This window comes from Pieris rapae, chromosome 11, assembly GCF_905147795.1.
Source record: "Pieris rapae chromosome 11, ilPieRapa1.1, whole genome shotgun sequence".
Classification (NCBI taxonomy): Eukaryota; Metazoa; Arthropoda; class Insecta; order Lepidoptera; family Pieridae; genus Pieris; species Pieris rapae.
In genome coordinates this window covers 7,300,104-7,316,114 of record NC_059519.1, presented here as the reverse complement: position 1 = coordinate 7,316,114, position 16,011 = coordinate 7,300,104, and the positions used below count along the sequence as shown (strand labels likewise).

The 16,011-nt window shown below is 31.2% G+C and overlaps 4 protein-coding genes across 5 annotated transcripts; 2 read left to right on the top strand and 2 right to left on the bottom strand.

Moving 5' to 3' along the window:
• Nucleotides 1–753: 753 nt before the first annotated feature.
• On the bottom strand, nucleotides 754–8,500 carry LOC110994058 (zinc transporter ZIP1). The gene is made up of 5 exons (XM_022260543.2): nucleotides 8,115–8,500; nucleotides 4,653–5,019; nucleotides 1,783–1,990; nucleotides 1,169–1,304; nucleotides 754–862 (listed from the first exon to the last, which is right to left on the bottom strand). Exons 1-5 carry the CDS (start codon nucleotides 8,392–8,394, stop codon nucleotides 855–857), a joined length of 999 nt encoding a protein of 332 aa, XP_022116235.1. The 5' UTR covers nucleotides 8,395–8,500; the 3' UTR covers nucleotides 754–854.
• Nucleotides 8,501–10,086: 1,586 nt separating this feature from the next.
• Nucleotides 10,087–11,694, top strand: LOC110994056 (beta-1,3-galactosyltransferase 5). 2 transcript variants are annotated; one of them, XM_022260542.2, is made up of 3 exons: nucleotides 10,087–10,513; nucleotides 10,586–10,733; nucleotides 10,813–11,694. In XM_022260542.2, the coding sequence occupies exons 1-3, from the start codon at nucleotides 10,348–10,350 to the stop codon at nucleotides 11,552–11,554; spliced, it is 1,056 nt and encodes a 351-aa protein (XP_022116234.2). In that variant the 5' UTR covers nucleotides 10,087–10,347; the 3' UTR covers nucleotides 11,555–11,694. The 2 variants fall into 2 exon arrangements, with proteins under 2 accessions (XP_022116234.2, XP_045485990.1); XM_045630034.1 differs by having other exon boundaries at nucleotides 10,088–10,382; nucleotides 10,813–11,690.
• LOC110994059 lies at nucleotides 11,658–13,718 on the bottom strand. The gene is made up of 3 exons (XM_022260544.2): nucleotides 12,737–13,718; nucleotides 12,410–12,588; nucleotides 11,658–12,236 (listed from the first exon to the last, which is right to left on the bottom strand). Exons 1-3 carry the CDS (start codon nucleotides 12,983–12,985, stop codon nucleotides 11,831–11,833), a joined length of 834 nt encoding a protein of 277 aa, XP_022116236.1. The 5' UTR covers nucleotides 12,986–13,718; the 3' UTR covers nucleotides 11,658–11,830.
• LOC110994055 (63 kDa chaperonin, mitochondrial-like) lies at nucleotides 13,184–15,101 on the top strand. The gene is made up of 2 exons (XM_022260541.2): nucleotides 13,184–13,223; nucleotides 13,441–15,101. Exons 1-2 carry the CDS (start codon nucleotides 13,184–13,186, stop codon nucleotides 15,099–15,101), a joined length of 1,701 nt encoding a protein of 566 aa, XP_022116233.2.
• The last annotated feature ends 910 nt before the right edge of the window (nucleotides 15,102–16,011 follow it).

Here is a 16,011-nt window from a genome sequence, read left to right as displayed (position 1 = left end):
AGTAAAGTACGAAGTTGTATGTATACAGATATACTTATAAAAATATAACTGCACAAAGAATACTAGGTAACTCTGAAAATGTTAAGAAAATAAAAAAACGGCTTAATGTAGAAAGTTGCCAATACTTTTATTTTTTGTTTTTCTAAAAAAAACTTAAAAATATTTAAAGGAAAAGTTAAATTATATTAATGTGATTCTTCCATTTTCTACAAAACCTCTGGATAAGACAGAAGAAATGTCTTTAACGAGAAAATAAGTATTCATATTTGTTAAATTGAAATTTAAACGGAAAAAATCAACGTGGTCACCGATATTGTTGAGATGGAGGTGTCAAAAAATAACGGACAAATAAACAATGTTTCTTCTAAATTAGTTTTTTTTATATACGTAAGTGAACAGAATAATAAATAAGCCTCATTAATTCCTTGATATATTTACAAAGTATACACACACTCAAAATATTTTTTTTCAGGTCATATATATTAGAAAGATATCTTGTTTCGTAGGTATACTATAGATAAGTATAACATTTCGTATGATATGGTTAACTTGAGTTAACCATACTATACGAAATGTTATGCTTACATGGAGACATGGAGAGAGAAAATAAAAATGCGTCTTAATTAAAATAAGCGAAAGAGCAAGACTACACCATCCAACTCTAATCAAAGCATCGGTCCAGATTCTAGGTTCCAGGGCATTAATTGTCTTTCAAGTCAAGTCAGTTCTGTTCCCATAGAAATAAAAATAATATTTAAAAAAACAACATATTTATTTACACCACTTAATTACGCAATAACAATAATACTTAAAAATATATCTTAATTTATCGTTGCTCGCGCAGGTTCTAATCGTCAGACAACTGTAAAAGAAAAATTTATAAGTTTATATCTTTTTGTGCAACCAAAGCAATTTGGCATTTCAAATAATGTAGATATACTAGCTGTTTATATTTCCATTTAAAAAAGCCAATTTTCTTCCTGTCTTTAAAATATTATTTAAGCTAGATTTAATATTGTATATCTGTTCTACACCCTTTATTTGAGAACCGACAAAATTTAGACTAATCATATTTTAATGTTGATAAGTTACATTCATAAATAAATTATAGACATAGACATATTATTTATTACAAACAAAACACACACAAATTTTGACTTTGACTTACATGATTCAGCGACGGCTTCTAAACCGACCATAAGTGCGAAACCTGCGATAGCGCATAGGAACTGCATGATACCAGTACGATCTTGTCTCCATACCTCAAAGAAGACTACATAAACTAGCGTACCACAGGCCAAACCCTGAAAAAATAATGTTAAAAGGCTTACTATAAAGTTAGTGATTATCTAGTTGATAAAAGGGCCTGGGACTAGTGCTGGGCAGGCTACTTCTAATTAATTTGCTATATTTGTTTTAAATATTGTAGAATTGTTTGAGGATTTGCTTTTTTTTTTAAAAGAGTACCGAGAGTTTTTAACGCCGGCTTTTTCTCTCGGCCAACAACCTCTGTCTACTTTGACGATGAGTAGGGATGCCAACAGGCTCGAATTTAATGACGTGGAATAAGTGATACCGTGATGATCTTATGTTCCAAAATAAACGTATTTTTTTTTTCTTTTTTTTTGTCAATTCAAGCACACTTTATAGCAAATATATTGCTATTTATTTAATCACACAAATTTCTTTTAACAGGAATGAAATTTATATTAACGATAAATTTAACAGCCCTCTTAAACTATAACCTCTGTATCCCTCTCGCTTACACTGCTCTCTTCTTACCTGTAAAACAACTGAGTATAATCCAGCTGACGCAGCCCCGGCCCCTCCCACCAATAGTATGCCTACTCCAATACCAAGAGCAGAGACAAAGGAAAATGTAAAGATGTAGACGATAGACAGCCATCGTTTGGTGCCGGCAGCGAGAAGTTCAACTCCAATGCAGAATGCTATTATGTATTTATGAGCTGATACTGCGCCAAACATATACCTGGAACAAATTTCTAAATTTTCATATATAGGTACATATTATATTTTTAAACTGTATGCCAAAGGAGGAACAGCGTTCGTCTTCGGTTTAAAATTAAAGAAATAGTAACACAAAAAGTAACACACGTAACAAACTCAAAAACGTTAATGATTAAACGGAAGAATTTTGAGGAGGCCTTCACTCCGTCGGACCCTACTAATTACTACATAATATAAAAAAAGTCGCTTTCTCTGTACCTATTAATGCTTAAATCTGTAAAACGGATTTTGATGCGGTTTTTTAATAGGTATAGTGATTGAAGAGGAAGGTTTATATATATCTAATAACATCTATTAAATAGTGCAGAAATACTGTTATTTTTGAGATTTCTATGTGATGTCGTAAAACATTTTTTTCCGCTTACATTGCAAACGCAGGCTAAACCCTATGAGATTTATCAAAATAATGTAGGAACTAAGTATTGTACAGATTGAAAGGAAAAGTTAAAACTTCTAGTCAGTCCCTTATAGAGTATTACGTAAGCACTATCTTTGATTTTCTTATTTGGTCATTACGTCAACAGTAATTATTTACTTTTTATACTGACAACTCATACAGTGTCTATTCTTGAAAATTACAAGGGGAAGGGGGGATACATTTCAGTAAATCGGTTTACGAACGGCTCCATATAAAAATAGGCAAATATCATATAAGTTATAATGTACCTGAATAGATAACTGAATATTTCACATATACGTCATTCGTCTTAGGCTAGGAAAAAAATCATTGCATATAACAAAAAGTTTTTGAGACAGTTGTTGGTTTTACGCGTTAGAGCCGCTATGAGATAAAATAAAAATAACACATACTAATCTGACAATTTGAAGCACTTTCATGGGTAATTCGTCTAAACGTTCACTGATATTGTGATAAAATATGATAAAATATATTCCTTAAACGAGACCAAGGATTCTTGAATTCATTCACTTTGTTTAAACAAAGAAATAATACATTACAAAGTTCATATCATACAAAGTGGTACTACAACCTTTTAGCTCTGAGACAGATTTCTGTATCCTGTTTAGTGTTCATTTTTCTCTAATTGCCAAGTATGGTATAAAGACATGCCGGTTTCCCTACTATGTTATCGTGCATTTGTGCCCATACAAACTCCATTGGTGCACAAATGGGGTTTGAACCTACGACTACAGAGATAAAAGGCACGCCGAAGCCACTACTCAGTATTGTAGATGTTTTATTGTACCTACATTACATTAGCGGACTTCCGAGATCCAAAATTCTCTTAAAACATTGTCTTGTAAAAGAAATAATTTTTTGTCATCGACATTCGAATGTCCCATACATTTATAACAATTGCCCCCCACCTACAGATGCATTACATCATGGCCGTTATTTATAACTTAAACACACACTGGAAACAAACCATTATCTTATAATATTAACCGGGAGGCACGAGGATAAGAAAGAAAATAAATACCTAGCTGATGTTAAATACTCAGTTCGTGGAGATCTGGGTTCAATTATCAAAGTAACAAAAAGATTCAAAAAATTTATTCTTGCTTTTAGTACATCTCTGTTATATGTGACCCGATATGTAATCCAATTCTTTTCTCATAAAGAGAGATCAACGTCAGCTTTATATAGAAAACGCACTCGCGAGCCCTCTGGCATTGAGAGTGTCCATGGGCGGCGATATCACTTAACATCAGGTGAGCCTCCTGCCCGTTTGTCCCCTGTTCTATAAAAAAAAATCCAGTCAAACTATACAGGAACTGTCTTGTCTATTCTTGAAACTAGATTTATGTTTGGTTGTCAATTTGGAGTACGGCTTATCCTTTTAGTACATATACATAAATGCTACTAGGTATATGTAAGATCCGCAGTATGGTATCTATAATCTTAAGATTTCGTGCTAGACTTAATAGGATTTTAATTATAAGAATAACGTATTATTGATTAATGAATTAAATAGTAATTATAGTCCAAACGCAAAACATTTAACTATGATCGTGTCTTCCATATCCAATGGCAAACGAATTTATAATAAAAATTTGATATGTATTTCTATACATATCAAATTTTTATCATAAATTCTTTAAACTTAGCTCCTATTAAAAGTATATAAATACATTATAACGTAAGCATTATACATAACTGAAAACAGTTAAATTATTAATATCAACCCAATTATATCATGAGAAACATTCGTAATTCTTACATACTTAATGAGTCACTGACACAAGTGGCATAAATGTTGCACTAGTTTTCCAGACAGAATCAAAGTCAAAATTACTTTATTCATATAGGTGTTTACCTAACTTGTTTAAGTACACTTATGAACAACAGAAAAGAAGTTATATTAATTCTAAATTTACATTTACAGTTCGCAAGTCAAGGGCGTAAGAGCGGGCAAGAAACTTTCCGCCATTCTTTTAATCGCTAAGTTTTGAGTCGTACTAATTGATTCATTTTGTTTTTCATTGATTAATTTACGTTTGACAAGAGTTTTAAATTTATTAAGTGATAATTCTCGTAATTTCGCTTGGGAGTGCACACAGCGCCAACGTCTCTTCTTATCTTCCATATTTATGTATTTTGAGTAGTAATCTAATCCGATGGTAAATTTTTAAAAACATACTGGCCAATAGATCGATTCTCTTACCAGACACTTCTCGCTGACGCCTCCAAACCAACAGCAAGCCCCTCGAACAGCTCGTGAATAGACAGAGCCAAGACGACTAAAAGTCCTCTTAGCGCTGACACAATTGTATCATCAGATTGAATGGCCAAATGACTGTGACCATGGCCTTGGGAAGTTTCTAACGTTTTGATAACTTGCGTTACCCCCTCTTCTTCATCGTTATTTCTTCTTATACTTAAAACTCTTGTAAAACTGGTATTAGCATTCTTGTTCTCCCTGCTGGTAATGTAGACGTGGACTAGCTCTTCGACAAGGTACATCATGAAGAAACCGCTACACATGATGAGAGCTGCGAGATATATTGGCAAGTGTGGCAACCTGCCGTCCTCTATAACAAAATAGATTCATTATAACAGAGACTCAATACGAAAATGAGAAAAGGTGTTTTAAATAATGCTTACATAATATAATTCAAGGAAATTCTCCTAAGAAATATAGTAACAAAAACTTTTCTAATATATCAAAATTAACAATTGAGATATTTGGCTATCAAATAAATATCATGGAAATAAGATCACGAGAAACAATAAAGTAATCAAAACAGTTTTTTGAGAAATAAAATACCGTTTCATTAGCTTTGTTCGCATACATTAATAATTAATTATAATAAATCATTTATTTGCAAGAAGCGGTACATTCAGATCTATCAATTATCGATATGGATCACTTAATGTCATTATTGACACAATGAAAGCATTTAAAAGACTTATCATCTCTTGCACATTCTCTTTTTATATAGAGAAACGGATGCTGCTACGGCTTGCGAGTGCATTACCTTCTACGGACAATATTTACTTTTACATAATCATAGACTAAGATATTCTTTTGAAACTAAACCGGCGTTATCTTGTTTGGTATAAAACTTTGTAAGTATATAAAGTTAATCTTAGAAGTCTAGACACCATACCTACAATTATTGTTTTCATTATGAAAGATTTTATTTAGCGATAATGAGAAACACCTACTCTTTAATGAATTATTGATATAATAAAAACAATGGTTATTTTTATGTTTATTTAGAAATTAAGACGTATGTTACGTTTCTTATAGAATTATTCACGTTTCACTAATAAACAAGTTTCTAACTTGAATACTACGTAGATAAAATTTTGACAGCGAATCTAAAAGTATAACTCTTTGTAATAAATATGAATTTTAAATAATATAACGGAGTTCGGACGTCGTTATCGAGGGGATAACGAAGAAATTTTCGGAGACTTTTCGTCGGTTAAACCGGTAAAGGACTCGATTGGTAATTTTTTCAGCAAGAATCAAGTCATCTAGAAATAAGAAAGTATCTTTCTAATGTGAATTTTCACTATCTGAAAATTAGATTTGACTCAATTGAAACTAAAAATACAAACTCAATCTGGTCGCACTTGCAAACAATGTGAGCGGCAGTATTACTCAACATCAAAAATATATACTGTAAATCACTAAGCAAATTTTGTGTCATCAATATCAGAATCAACACCATTTTTAAATGTAAAGCTACCCTTTTACCAATTTTATTTATTAAGCACGTTTCCGTACATCAGCCAGTTTGCCTTGACCTGGTCATCAAACCTAGGTCTAGCTCAAGTGGCCTGATATAAGACTACTTTTTAGTTTTAGAAACAGGAAGTTCCTTGGTCGGAAAATATAAATAACACCTGTATGAAATATTATTGACAAAACTTGGATGTTTATTTCAAGCAAATAGCATTATTAACATTTCTAATTTTAAAGATTTATATGCTAAAAACTCTTTAAAAAGGAGTAAGAAGTCTTTGGTTAATATAATACAGAGTATGCTCGTATATAGTTAAGAGTTAACGCTTAGTATGAGTTTGTTACGTCAAAAACCTGTGTAATTTCATTATGACAACCGTTTGAACATTTTTGACATCCGTATGTCAAAAACGTATGTAATAGTGACTCCGGTGAGTTACTCTCAGCGCTGTCTCGTTTCGAAATCTGACCATAAGTATTGACCCTGAATCTTACTTTCCCTAGGTGCATACATAAGTAAAAAAAAGTCAAAAATCATTTATTCATACAGGTAAAATAATGTACACTTATGAACGTCAAAAAAAGAAACATATAATCATATTATTAGTACTTCATATATAAAGAACATGTCACAAAAGTGTTCATGTCTGAACCGCGTTTCGAAGGTAGAACCTTACCTAACCAGTCCCTTATTAGACCTAGTTTTAAATGTCAAATGCAACCAGCTCTAATTGTATGAATCAAGGATATCTAAATAAATACGTTACGTTAACCAGAGTAAAAAGATCTTTTTTTCAATAAACAACCCATAAGTTTAATTGACATTTCTACAGTTAATTTTAATTGTACCTTATATATAAATTGACATGGGACCCTTTCGTTTGACATTTAATTTACAACAAAAAATCAATACTGCACATATAAAATAACACCTATGCCTGGTGCAGCATATTAAACCATGTCGAATAATCACTATAGTAATAGCAAATACGCGTAAAAAGATTTATATAGGTAATATGCCAAACACAGAAAAGTATACTAGAAAACGCGAATGACTGCACAAAATTACGTTGGAATGTTACGAAAATACAGTGCGAGCAAAATTTACACCATCTAAAAATTATCTCTCTACCTGTTACACTTAGGTAATTTATATCGAGAAAATGCATATACAAATTAACAAGAATTGGAAATCGCACCAAAACGTTAAAATATAAATAGAATTGGTGTAAAGGTGTAACTTTAAAAAAACATGTTGTCTATCAGACAAAAAATATTCTATAACAAAATATAAGTGTTCAGAATAAGGCCGCAAAATATAATTATCATTCACCTGATAAAAACATATTAAGAAAGTGTTAATTTGTATGTATTTACTTTATACCTTGTATGTATAAGAATATTTCCGTCAAATATATATAAAACATTTTTTGTCGCACAGTTTTTTGCCTTATTTCTCTCTCTGACGCTAATAAAAGTGAAAAAGTTATGACAAAACCGGATCAACAAAATAACGTAGGTATATACTACATTATTTGCATTATTCAAAATTAAGTTTTTCGTCTAACATACTTTATCTATTGATAAAATATTTAAATAGGTAAATATTATTTATTTTCGTGCTGAAAATATCATTTTACTTTCAGTAATAAAAAATATTACGTAGGTACCTCATATAAGTTTTATTTTAATAGTAAACATAACTAGTATAAGGATGATTTGAAACATAATTGCTACAGATACAGGTGAAATATCAAAATTGCAAACTACATATATCAGTAAAACAAATAAAAAAAATTATTATGGTGCAAAAAAGTTTTTAATTGACCCTATATCAATGCCATAAATTTAACTTAAAGTTAATACATAAATATTACTGTAAATACTGGTTTGCTTACAATCAGCTGAATATTGTCTATTAAAGAAACATACCTTGCAACTGCTTAATATTTTCATCAACTTCGGGTAGTAAATGCATAAAAGTCGTCGCAAACAGAACTCCACCACCGAACGATAGCAATCCAATCACAAGCGAATTAGAAGACCGCATATTCGCATCCTTTTTCGGCGTAAACCAATTAAATTTCATTGAAATGAAAATCGGCACACATCCAACAATCATGGAAACGCTAAAGAGGCAGACCATTGTGATAATTTTTGCGTTTAACGCATTCCCTTCGCTGATCGCGGCGTCGTCCATGCTTGCATTCATTATGCTGTCAATTTTAACAAGGTCGCTGTTTCCGTGCGCAGGCGTCGCGTTCGTGTCTCCTAGCGCGACTGATCCAGCTCCCCGGTATTTGTACAGGCAGACTCTTGATAAGACAAATGATAAACAGTGGCAGTAGCTGTAGGTTTAACGACGCATCAATTAGGTTCCGCTTTTGTTCAGACTGAGATTATAGAGATATTCGTACCTACAGCTGTTTTTAGAGCGGTTACTATCGCAAAAAAAATTGCACTGCACGGAAGGTAGTTGAAAATACTTTATACATAATTAAATTAACAATGTACGGAGGCTTAGGGAAAACTTAACTAACTTAAAAAGCTAATGGTCAAATAAAACGTTTTTTCTAGAAGTAACAATATTTAAAGGGAATATATGAATACAGCAAATACATATTGCATCATTTTATTCTTTAACAACTTCCGCAGGAAACTATAATATGCGGGAAAGGACAAAGGGAAAATTGTCATATTATTATTTTCATAACTGTCCTAATAAAGATTTGTTTGATATAATATATTAAAGCTGTGTAGGTATATAAACAATTGAAAGTATAGTTTGTATGTAAGGCAGTTTATTGTATTTACTTAGTTATGATTTGGCGTTAAAATATTTCAGTAAAGGGTAGTTATAAAATGAATTATTACTATTATTCCCTTTCTGGCCAGGGCCTTTAGAATATTAGGGCCTCTTTTTTAATTAGTAACGTCCACCATCTCGTAGGACAAAAATGTTTAGATTTAATATATATTCACAATAAAGTATTAAATATTAAGGTTGTCGTAATTTATTAGTTTTACTTACTGTATTTATAGTAATATAAATAAATTTAAGATATTAGTCTATTAGTACAGAGACAATTAAAAATGTATTTGCCACCAAACGTTAAACTTAATATTTCATTACGATGTTGTTTTTTACCAATGTACAGACATTTATGAATGAATTGAATGAATTTCTAACTACATAGTTAGAAATTCTATATATTTTTTTACAGTCTGTTAAGGCATCTTGACTATAAGACTCTAAGCCCCCAGTTTAATAATCTACAGACTTTAGACCTAAGTCTTTAGAATCGATAATTTAAAAGTCAGCCTGTCGTAATTTGTAAACGTAAGTTTAAATCAAGTGACAAAAGTAATTATAAAGCAAAACGTCGAAAGACAGTTGACACTCAAAATTCTCTCACTTCTAAACTCAAATTGAAATTTTTCGTCATTCAACCAGTGATGCCAGCTTGGGGGTTTTCCCCCAAATTTAGAGGGAAACATGATGTCTAGGGATATTTCAGAGGTAAATTTATTTATTTTATATTTCTTGCCAGTTCTTCTTACCCACTCTACGCCCTTGACTTGCGAACTGGTTGTAAATTTAAATTTACAATTAATTTAATTTGTTTTTTGACGTTCATAAGTGTACATATTTACCTATATGAATAAAGATATTTTTGAGTTTGAGGGGGTACTGTATTCTAAATATTAACGAAAACGCAAAACGCGAAAAAAAGCCAAGAAAAGTTAAAAATAACTGAATTCGAAGTTAAAATTTCATTTTCACATTTTATAAGTTAAAAATTTAAAACATAAGAATTGTTTGATCTCATTGTCATTATCAATATTATTCGGTCATTGATTAACATATATATAAAAATGTTAAATTTTTTCACATAATTACAACATTAAACAGCAAAACCTTTAGGGGTTTTTGAAGTTGGTCTTAGGGGGAATATTTTGTAGGAGTTGGCAACACTGCATTCAGCCAGTTACAGCTTTCAAAATTCTAATTCAATTCACTACATATTTATAAGTTCCACAACAGTTAATTAACGAAAAGCAAGAAATACTAAAACACTATGTTTTAGAGTATTGATAGAAAATCACAGATACTTAGTAACTAGGACTTTGTACCCTTATCAATGTGCATTTAAAATAAACTAAAATGCAGAAGAAAGTCCTATACCTAATTATTTTCTTGTTAGTATCTCTTGCTTTCTGGATATATCGTACTTCAAATATAGAAACCGAAAATACTATTATAATATTACAACAAAATCAGCAATACATAAACACAATTATAATATCTCCATCAAACTTAACATGTAGAAGTAAGGTTCTTTATAAATTACTTGTCACTTAAGGAAACACATTATATAATTAAAACAATTTAACTGTTTTAGATCCTTTACATATATTAATCATAGTTACTTCCTATGTGGGCCATATTGAATTACGCAGTGCACATCGCCAAGCAATGCCTTCAGATTACTTGGCATCCAAAAATGCTTCCAGAGTATTTTTGCTATCTAAAATTCCTTCTACTGAGAGGTATACCAAATTAACTTATTAATTTATCTCTTAATTTTACATATTGATTTTTTTCTATATGATACCTTTTCTCCTACAGGTACATAACACAAGCAGCCATTGAAGATGAGAGTAAAACATTTGGAGACATCCTGCAAGGCTCCTTTTATGAAAATTATAGAAATTTGACCTACAAGCACCTTATGGGACTACAATGGGCATCATCAAAATGTAGCAATACTGCCTTCATTCTAAAAGTTGATGATGACACAGTTTTTAACTTTGACAAGACTGTTGATTATTTACTAAGCATTCCTAACCAAGATGAATTTATTATGGGATATGTTTTGAACAACACATTACCGAGAAGGAATAGTAATAACAAATGGTTCGTTACAAGGGAAGAATACCCAAGACAACAATACCCAGCTTATCTCTCTGGCTGGTTTTACATAGTGAATCCTAAAACTGCAAAAATGATTTGTAGTGAGGCCCCATACCATCCATATTTTTGGATAGATGACATACTAGTAACAGGGATTTTGACTGAGTATCTTAATATCAAACTACAACAATTGCCAAGTGGTTTTTGGTTGGAATATTATGAATTAGTGGAATGCTGTATTAGAGACATGGTAGAAAAACATATACAATGCAAATATGTTGTAGGACCAAATGGTGGAAGACATAACTTATTAGTTGAATTTAATAATGCTTATAGGAAATGTAAAACTTTTTGTTCTGGGTCTGACCAACAAAACTTGAAAGATACATGTATTATGAAAAGAGATAGGACCATATTTAGCGATGGAATGGCAGAAGTAAATAAGATTGTGTTATAATTAAAAATGAGTATAATAATTTAAATCTGTGATAATAATCATAACTCATTCTTACCAGTAAGATTAAAGTTAAGAAAGTAAGTAATTACAAACATTCTGCATGTCAACATATATTTTAGCTAAATGACAAAATGTAACAAATTAAAATTGATAAAACAAAGTGTAATTATAAAATTTATAAAAAATTTAGTTTCCCTTAAGTCATCAAACACATATTATCATCCCTACCGTTACACTTACAAAATATATAATTGAGCTAATAAAAGATGACTAACATTAATGTAGCCAGCTGTTAATAATAGAACTACCATTTACAATACAATCTTTAAAACCTTTCATTACATAAGTTGATTGAAACCATTGCACTTTCTCAGTAGATTCAATTTCATGAAAATCATCATCACTAGAATCATCCAAGCTCAGTTTTGAGAGATCTCCACTGGGTGCATTACCAAAGATCTTAAAATCATTACAACACATAGTGTTATTAGGATTAGCAGGAAAGTTTAGAACAACAACTTTACAGCTTTTAGGCATTCTGTACCCATTAACATGAAGAAAAGTATCACTACAGACAACTTGCTGGTTATTTAATAATTCCTTTTTAAGGAAAATATACATGTTAGTAGGTGATAGTGGCTCAAAAAAGACTTGGCTCAATTTTTCTGAAGTCACCAGATTCCTAAAACAATTTTTCTATTATATACTGAACAACAATTATGGTGAAATGTACATCTAAGATAATGTTAGCATAATTATAGTAAAACAATATATTGTCATTACTAATATAACTTAGATAAAACAGTATTTAACAATTATAAAATAGGTCTAATGTGTAATATAAAATAGAATTACCTAAATACACTGCTTTGTATTTTTTTGTCAGATGCAATATGAGGTGATTGGCATTGTGGCTTATGACACACTGTTGGTAAGACTATACGGTAAATCTCCTTACATGAGATTGGACTTGAACCAAATGCTATACAAACTTCTTGTGGTTTAGTTGCCTCTCCAATTTCTTTCAACAAACTCTGAAATAATTCTATATTACAAAATGTCTACTGATTTAATCCAACCCATGGTAAAGAATACCATAATAACAATAAAACTAAGCATAACAAAATTATTTTGCGACTCAGGCTTTTAATTATATTATTGCAGCATTTACTGCACCTGTACCTTAAGGACAAAGTCCAAGTTATTTAATGCTGTAGAAGCAATGTGAAAGTGTCTTTCCGACTGGTACGTATCCTTTTTATTTTCATTATCTTTCTTCTTATTAACCATTTGTTTTAGCCACTGATATGTGTATGGAATTTGAAGCCTTTGGTATGCTAAAAACTTTATTAACTCTACAATAACATGGCCACAAGAAATTGATGTTAACTGATCGCCTATATTTATATTGAATACAATGTTTTGGGTCATTTTAAATAGTTACAATGGATACTTCAGTGTGTTTCTTGACTGTAATGAGATTAAATAAAATTAAAAACTAAAAATATAACAAGAAGTAATTTACTTATTAAACAAAATTTTAAAAATTCATATGTAACGGCATTTTGTGTCAGCACTGTCACAGTCTCACAGGACACAGACTCGGTTATCGTTAGACTATCCTCAACGATGCAGATACACATCAGGTATTATAATAAGAACCTTCTAAGTAAGATCTCTTTTAAACTCAAATCACAGTTTTTTTTAGTTATCTTCTAAACTGTAAACTATTTACTGCTACATTCTAAATTTAAATAAATTTTGCAATTGCTTTATTTGCCCTTTCATAACATTCTTGACGTCTTTTACAAATCCTTATTTTTAATATTTTATAATGTTGTCTCAGTTTCTAAAAATTAACAAAATCAAGAACAATATTTTCAAAGTAAAGTACTGGGGCAGATTTTATGCAAAAGATGTTCGATTTGGGCCAGACGTGAGATCCTTAATGTTGCAAGGAGTAGATATTCTGGCAGATGCTGTAGCGATTACAATGGGTCCTAAAGGACGGAATGTAATTTTGGAGCAAACATTTGGCCCTCCTAAAATAACAAAAGATGGTGTAACTGTAGCCAAAGGAATAGAACTTAAAAATAAATTTCAAAATATCGGTGCTAAACTAGTTCAAAATGTAGCAAAACAGACGAACGATGAAGCCGGAGATGGTACAACAACTGCGACTGTTCTTGCAAGAGCCATCGCAAAAGAGGGCTTCGAAAATATTTCAAGAGGTGCTAATCCAATAGAAATAAGAAAAGGCATAATCATCGCTGTTGAAGCTGTTACAAATCATTTAAAAAAAATATCAAAACCGATAATTAGCCGTAAAGAAATAGAGCAGGTAGCAACTTTATCTGCGAATGGTGATGAAGCTATAGGTAAATTAATAGCTAATGCAATGGAAAAAGTGGGAAAAGATGGTATTATTACTGTTAAAGATGGAAGAACATTAAATGATGAATTGGAAATAATTGAAGGTTTTCAATTCGAACGTGGCTTTGTATCACCGTTTTTTATTAACTCTACTAAAGGACCAAAAGTGGAGTATAACAATGCCTTGATTCTATTTTCTGAAAAAAAAATTTTTCACGCCAAACAAATCGTACCTGCTCTAGAAATATCAAACGCACAAAAGAAACCACTTATTATTATTGCTGAAGATTATGATGGGGAAGCATTGTCTATATTAATAGTAAACAAGTTGAAAATTGGTCTTCAGGTGGCTGCTGTAAAAGCACCAGGATATGCAGAATACAGAAAAAATGCATTAATAGATATGGCTATCGCTACTGGTGGAGTTATATTCGAAGATGATATTAACCTTTTGAGACTTGAAGACTGTACTCTGAAAAGTCTTGGTCAAGTGGAGGAAGTAGTAATCACAAAAGATACAACATTGATGCTAAAAGGCCAGGGGGATAAAAATGAAATAAAACAAAGAATCGAACAGGTCCAAGAAGAATACATTGAATGTACAAATGAAAAAGAAAAAGAAAGGTTGTTGCAGCGACTATCGCGACTAAAATCAGTGGTAGCGGTATTACGGATAGGTGGAAGTAGCGAAGTTGAAGTAAACGAAAAGAAAGATAGAGTCATTGACGCACTCAATGCAACGCGGGCTGCTGTAGAAGAAGGAATTGTGCCAGGAGGTGGCTCTGCTCTTTTAAGATGTATACCAATTTTAAACTATTTAAAATCAGTAAATGAAGACCAACAAAAAGGTATTGACATAGTAAAAAAGGCTTTAAGAACTCCTTGTCTCACAATTGCATCGAATGCTGGATATGACGGTTCAGTAATTGTTTCTAAGGTTGAAAACTTGCCCAATGTGAACTTTGGCTATGATGCTTTGAACAATACTTTTGTTGATATGATAGAAAAAGGAATAATTGATCCCACAAAGGTAGTAAAACGAGCGTTGATAGACGCTAGCAGGGTAGCATCTCTTTTAACTACCGCTGAAGCAGTTGTGTGTGACTTACCATTCCAAAAAGAACCAATGCCAAATAAACTTGGGCCAGAAACACCAGGAGTTACTATTTATTAGGATGTAAAATTTAATTGTGTAACCCATTACTGGTGTTTAATTTTTTTGTCGAAATTGTTTGTCTTCTGTCTTATCGAAGATCTTTATACATTTTGTTGGTTATTAAAATATATTTCTTTCTGTTAAATTACAGTAGCTTTTATGGAGGATACTGTCCAGTCATTGTACTTCTTCCTTTATCCACCAGATTTTCATTTATATGAATAAAACTTTTATTCTTATACTAGCGGACCCGACAGACTTCGTTCTGTAAAAAGATGTGGCAGTTTTTTGTGCCTACCTATTTTATAGTTAGTCATAAAACTTTGGTCACAAACACGAACTTTGGTCTTTTCTGTCACTCACTAAAAACCCCGATTGCGATCTAGCACTTCTATTTTTACGAAATATTTTTCGTATTTATTATTATATATATTTTTATCATTTATTATATATATTTTCCTCACAAATTTCGCAAATTTTTACACACAACATATCTTGGTAACATAGTCCCCCTTTAACTTTTTTAAGTTGTAAGTTAGAGTATTTTAGTCTTTGATGTTATAGCAAAAAAAACTCTTTTTTTCTTTTTTTCTCTTTTTTCAGTTTGCTTACAACAAATCGAGCAATATGGTCAATTGAGCAATAGGTTAGCACTGAAAAATATGTTTGGAATTGTCGTGTTTATCGTTTTTATTAATTAGATTGCTAATTATTGACCAAAATACACATTCGAATGAATAATTCTAGAACAAAGTTACTGAGTCGTGACAAAATAAGCTACTAACCGATTAAAGGTTATGTTTGGATTATTATTTAGATTATGCTTTTACAGCCAATTATATTATGTACAACAAATAACTATCTACTATGACTCAAACTTTAAATACACTATAATATATATATATATATATACATATATATATATATA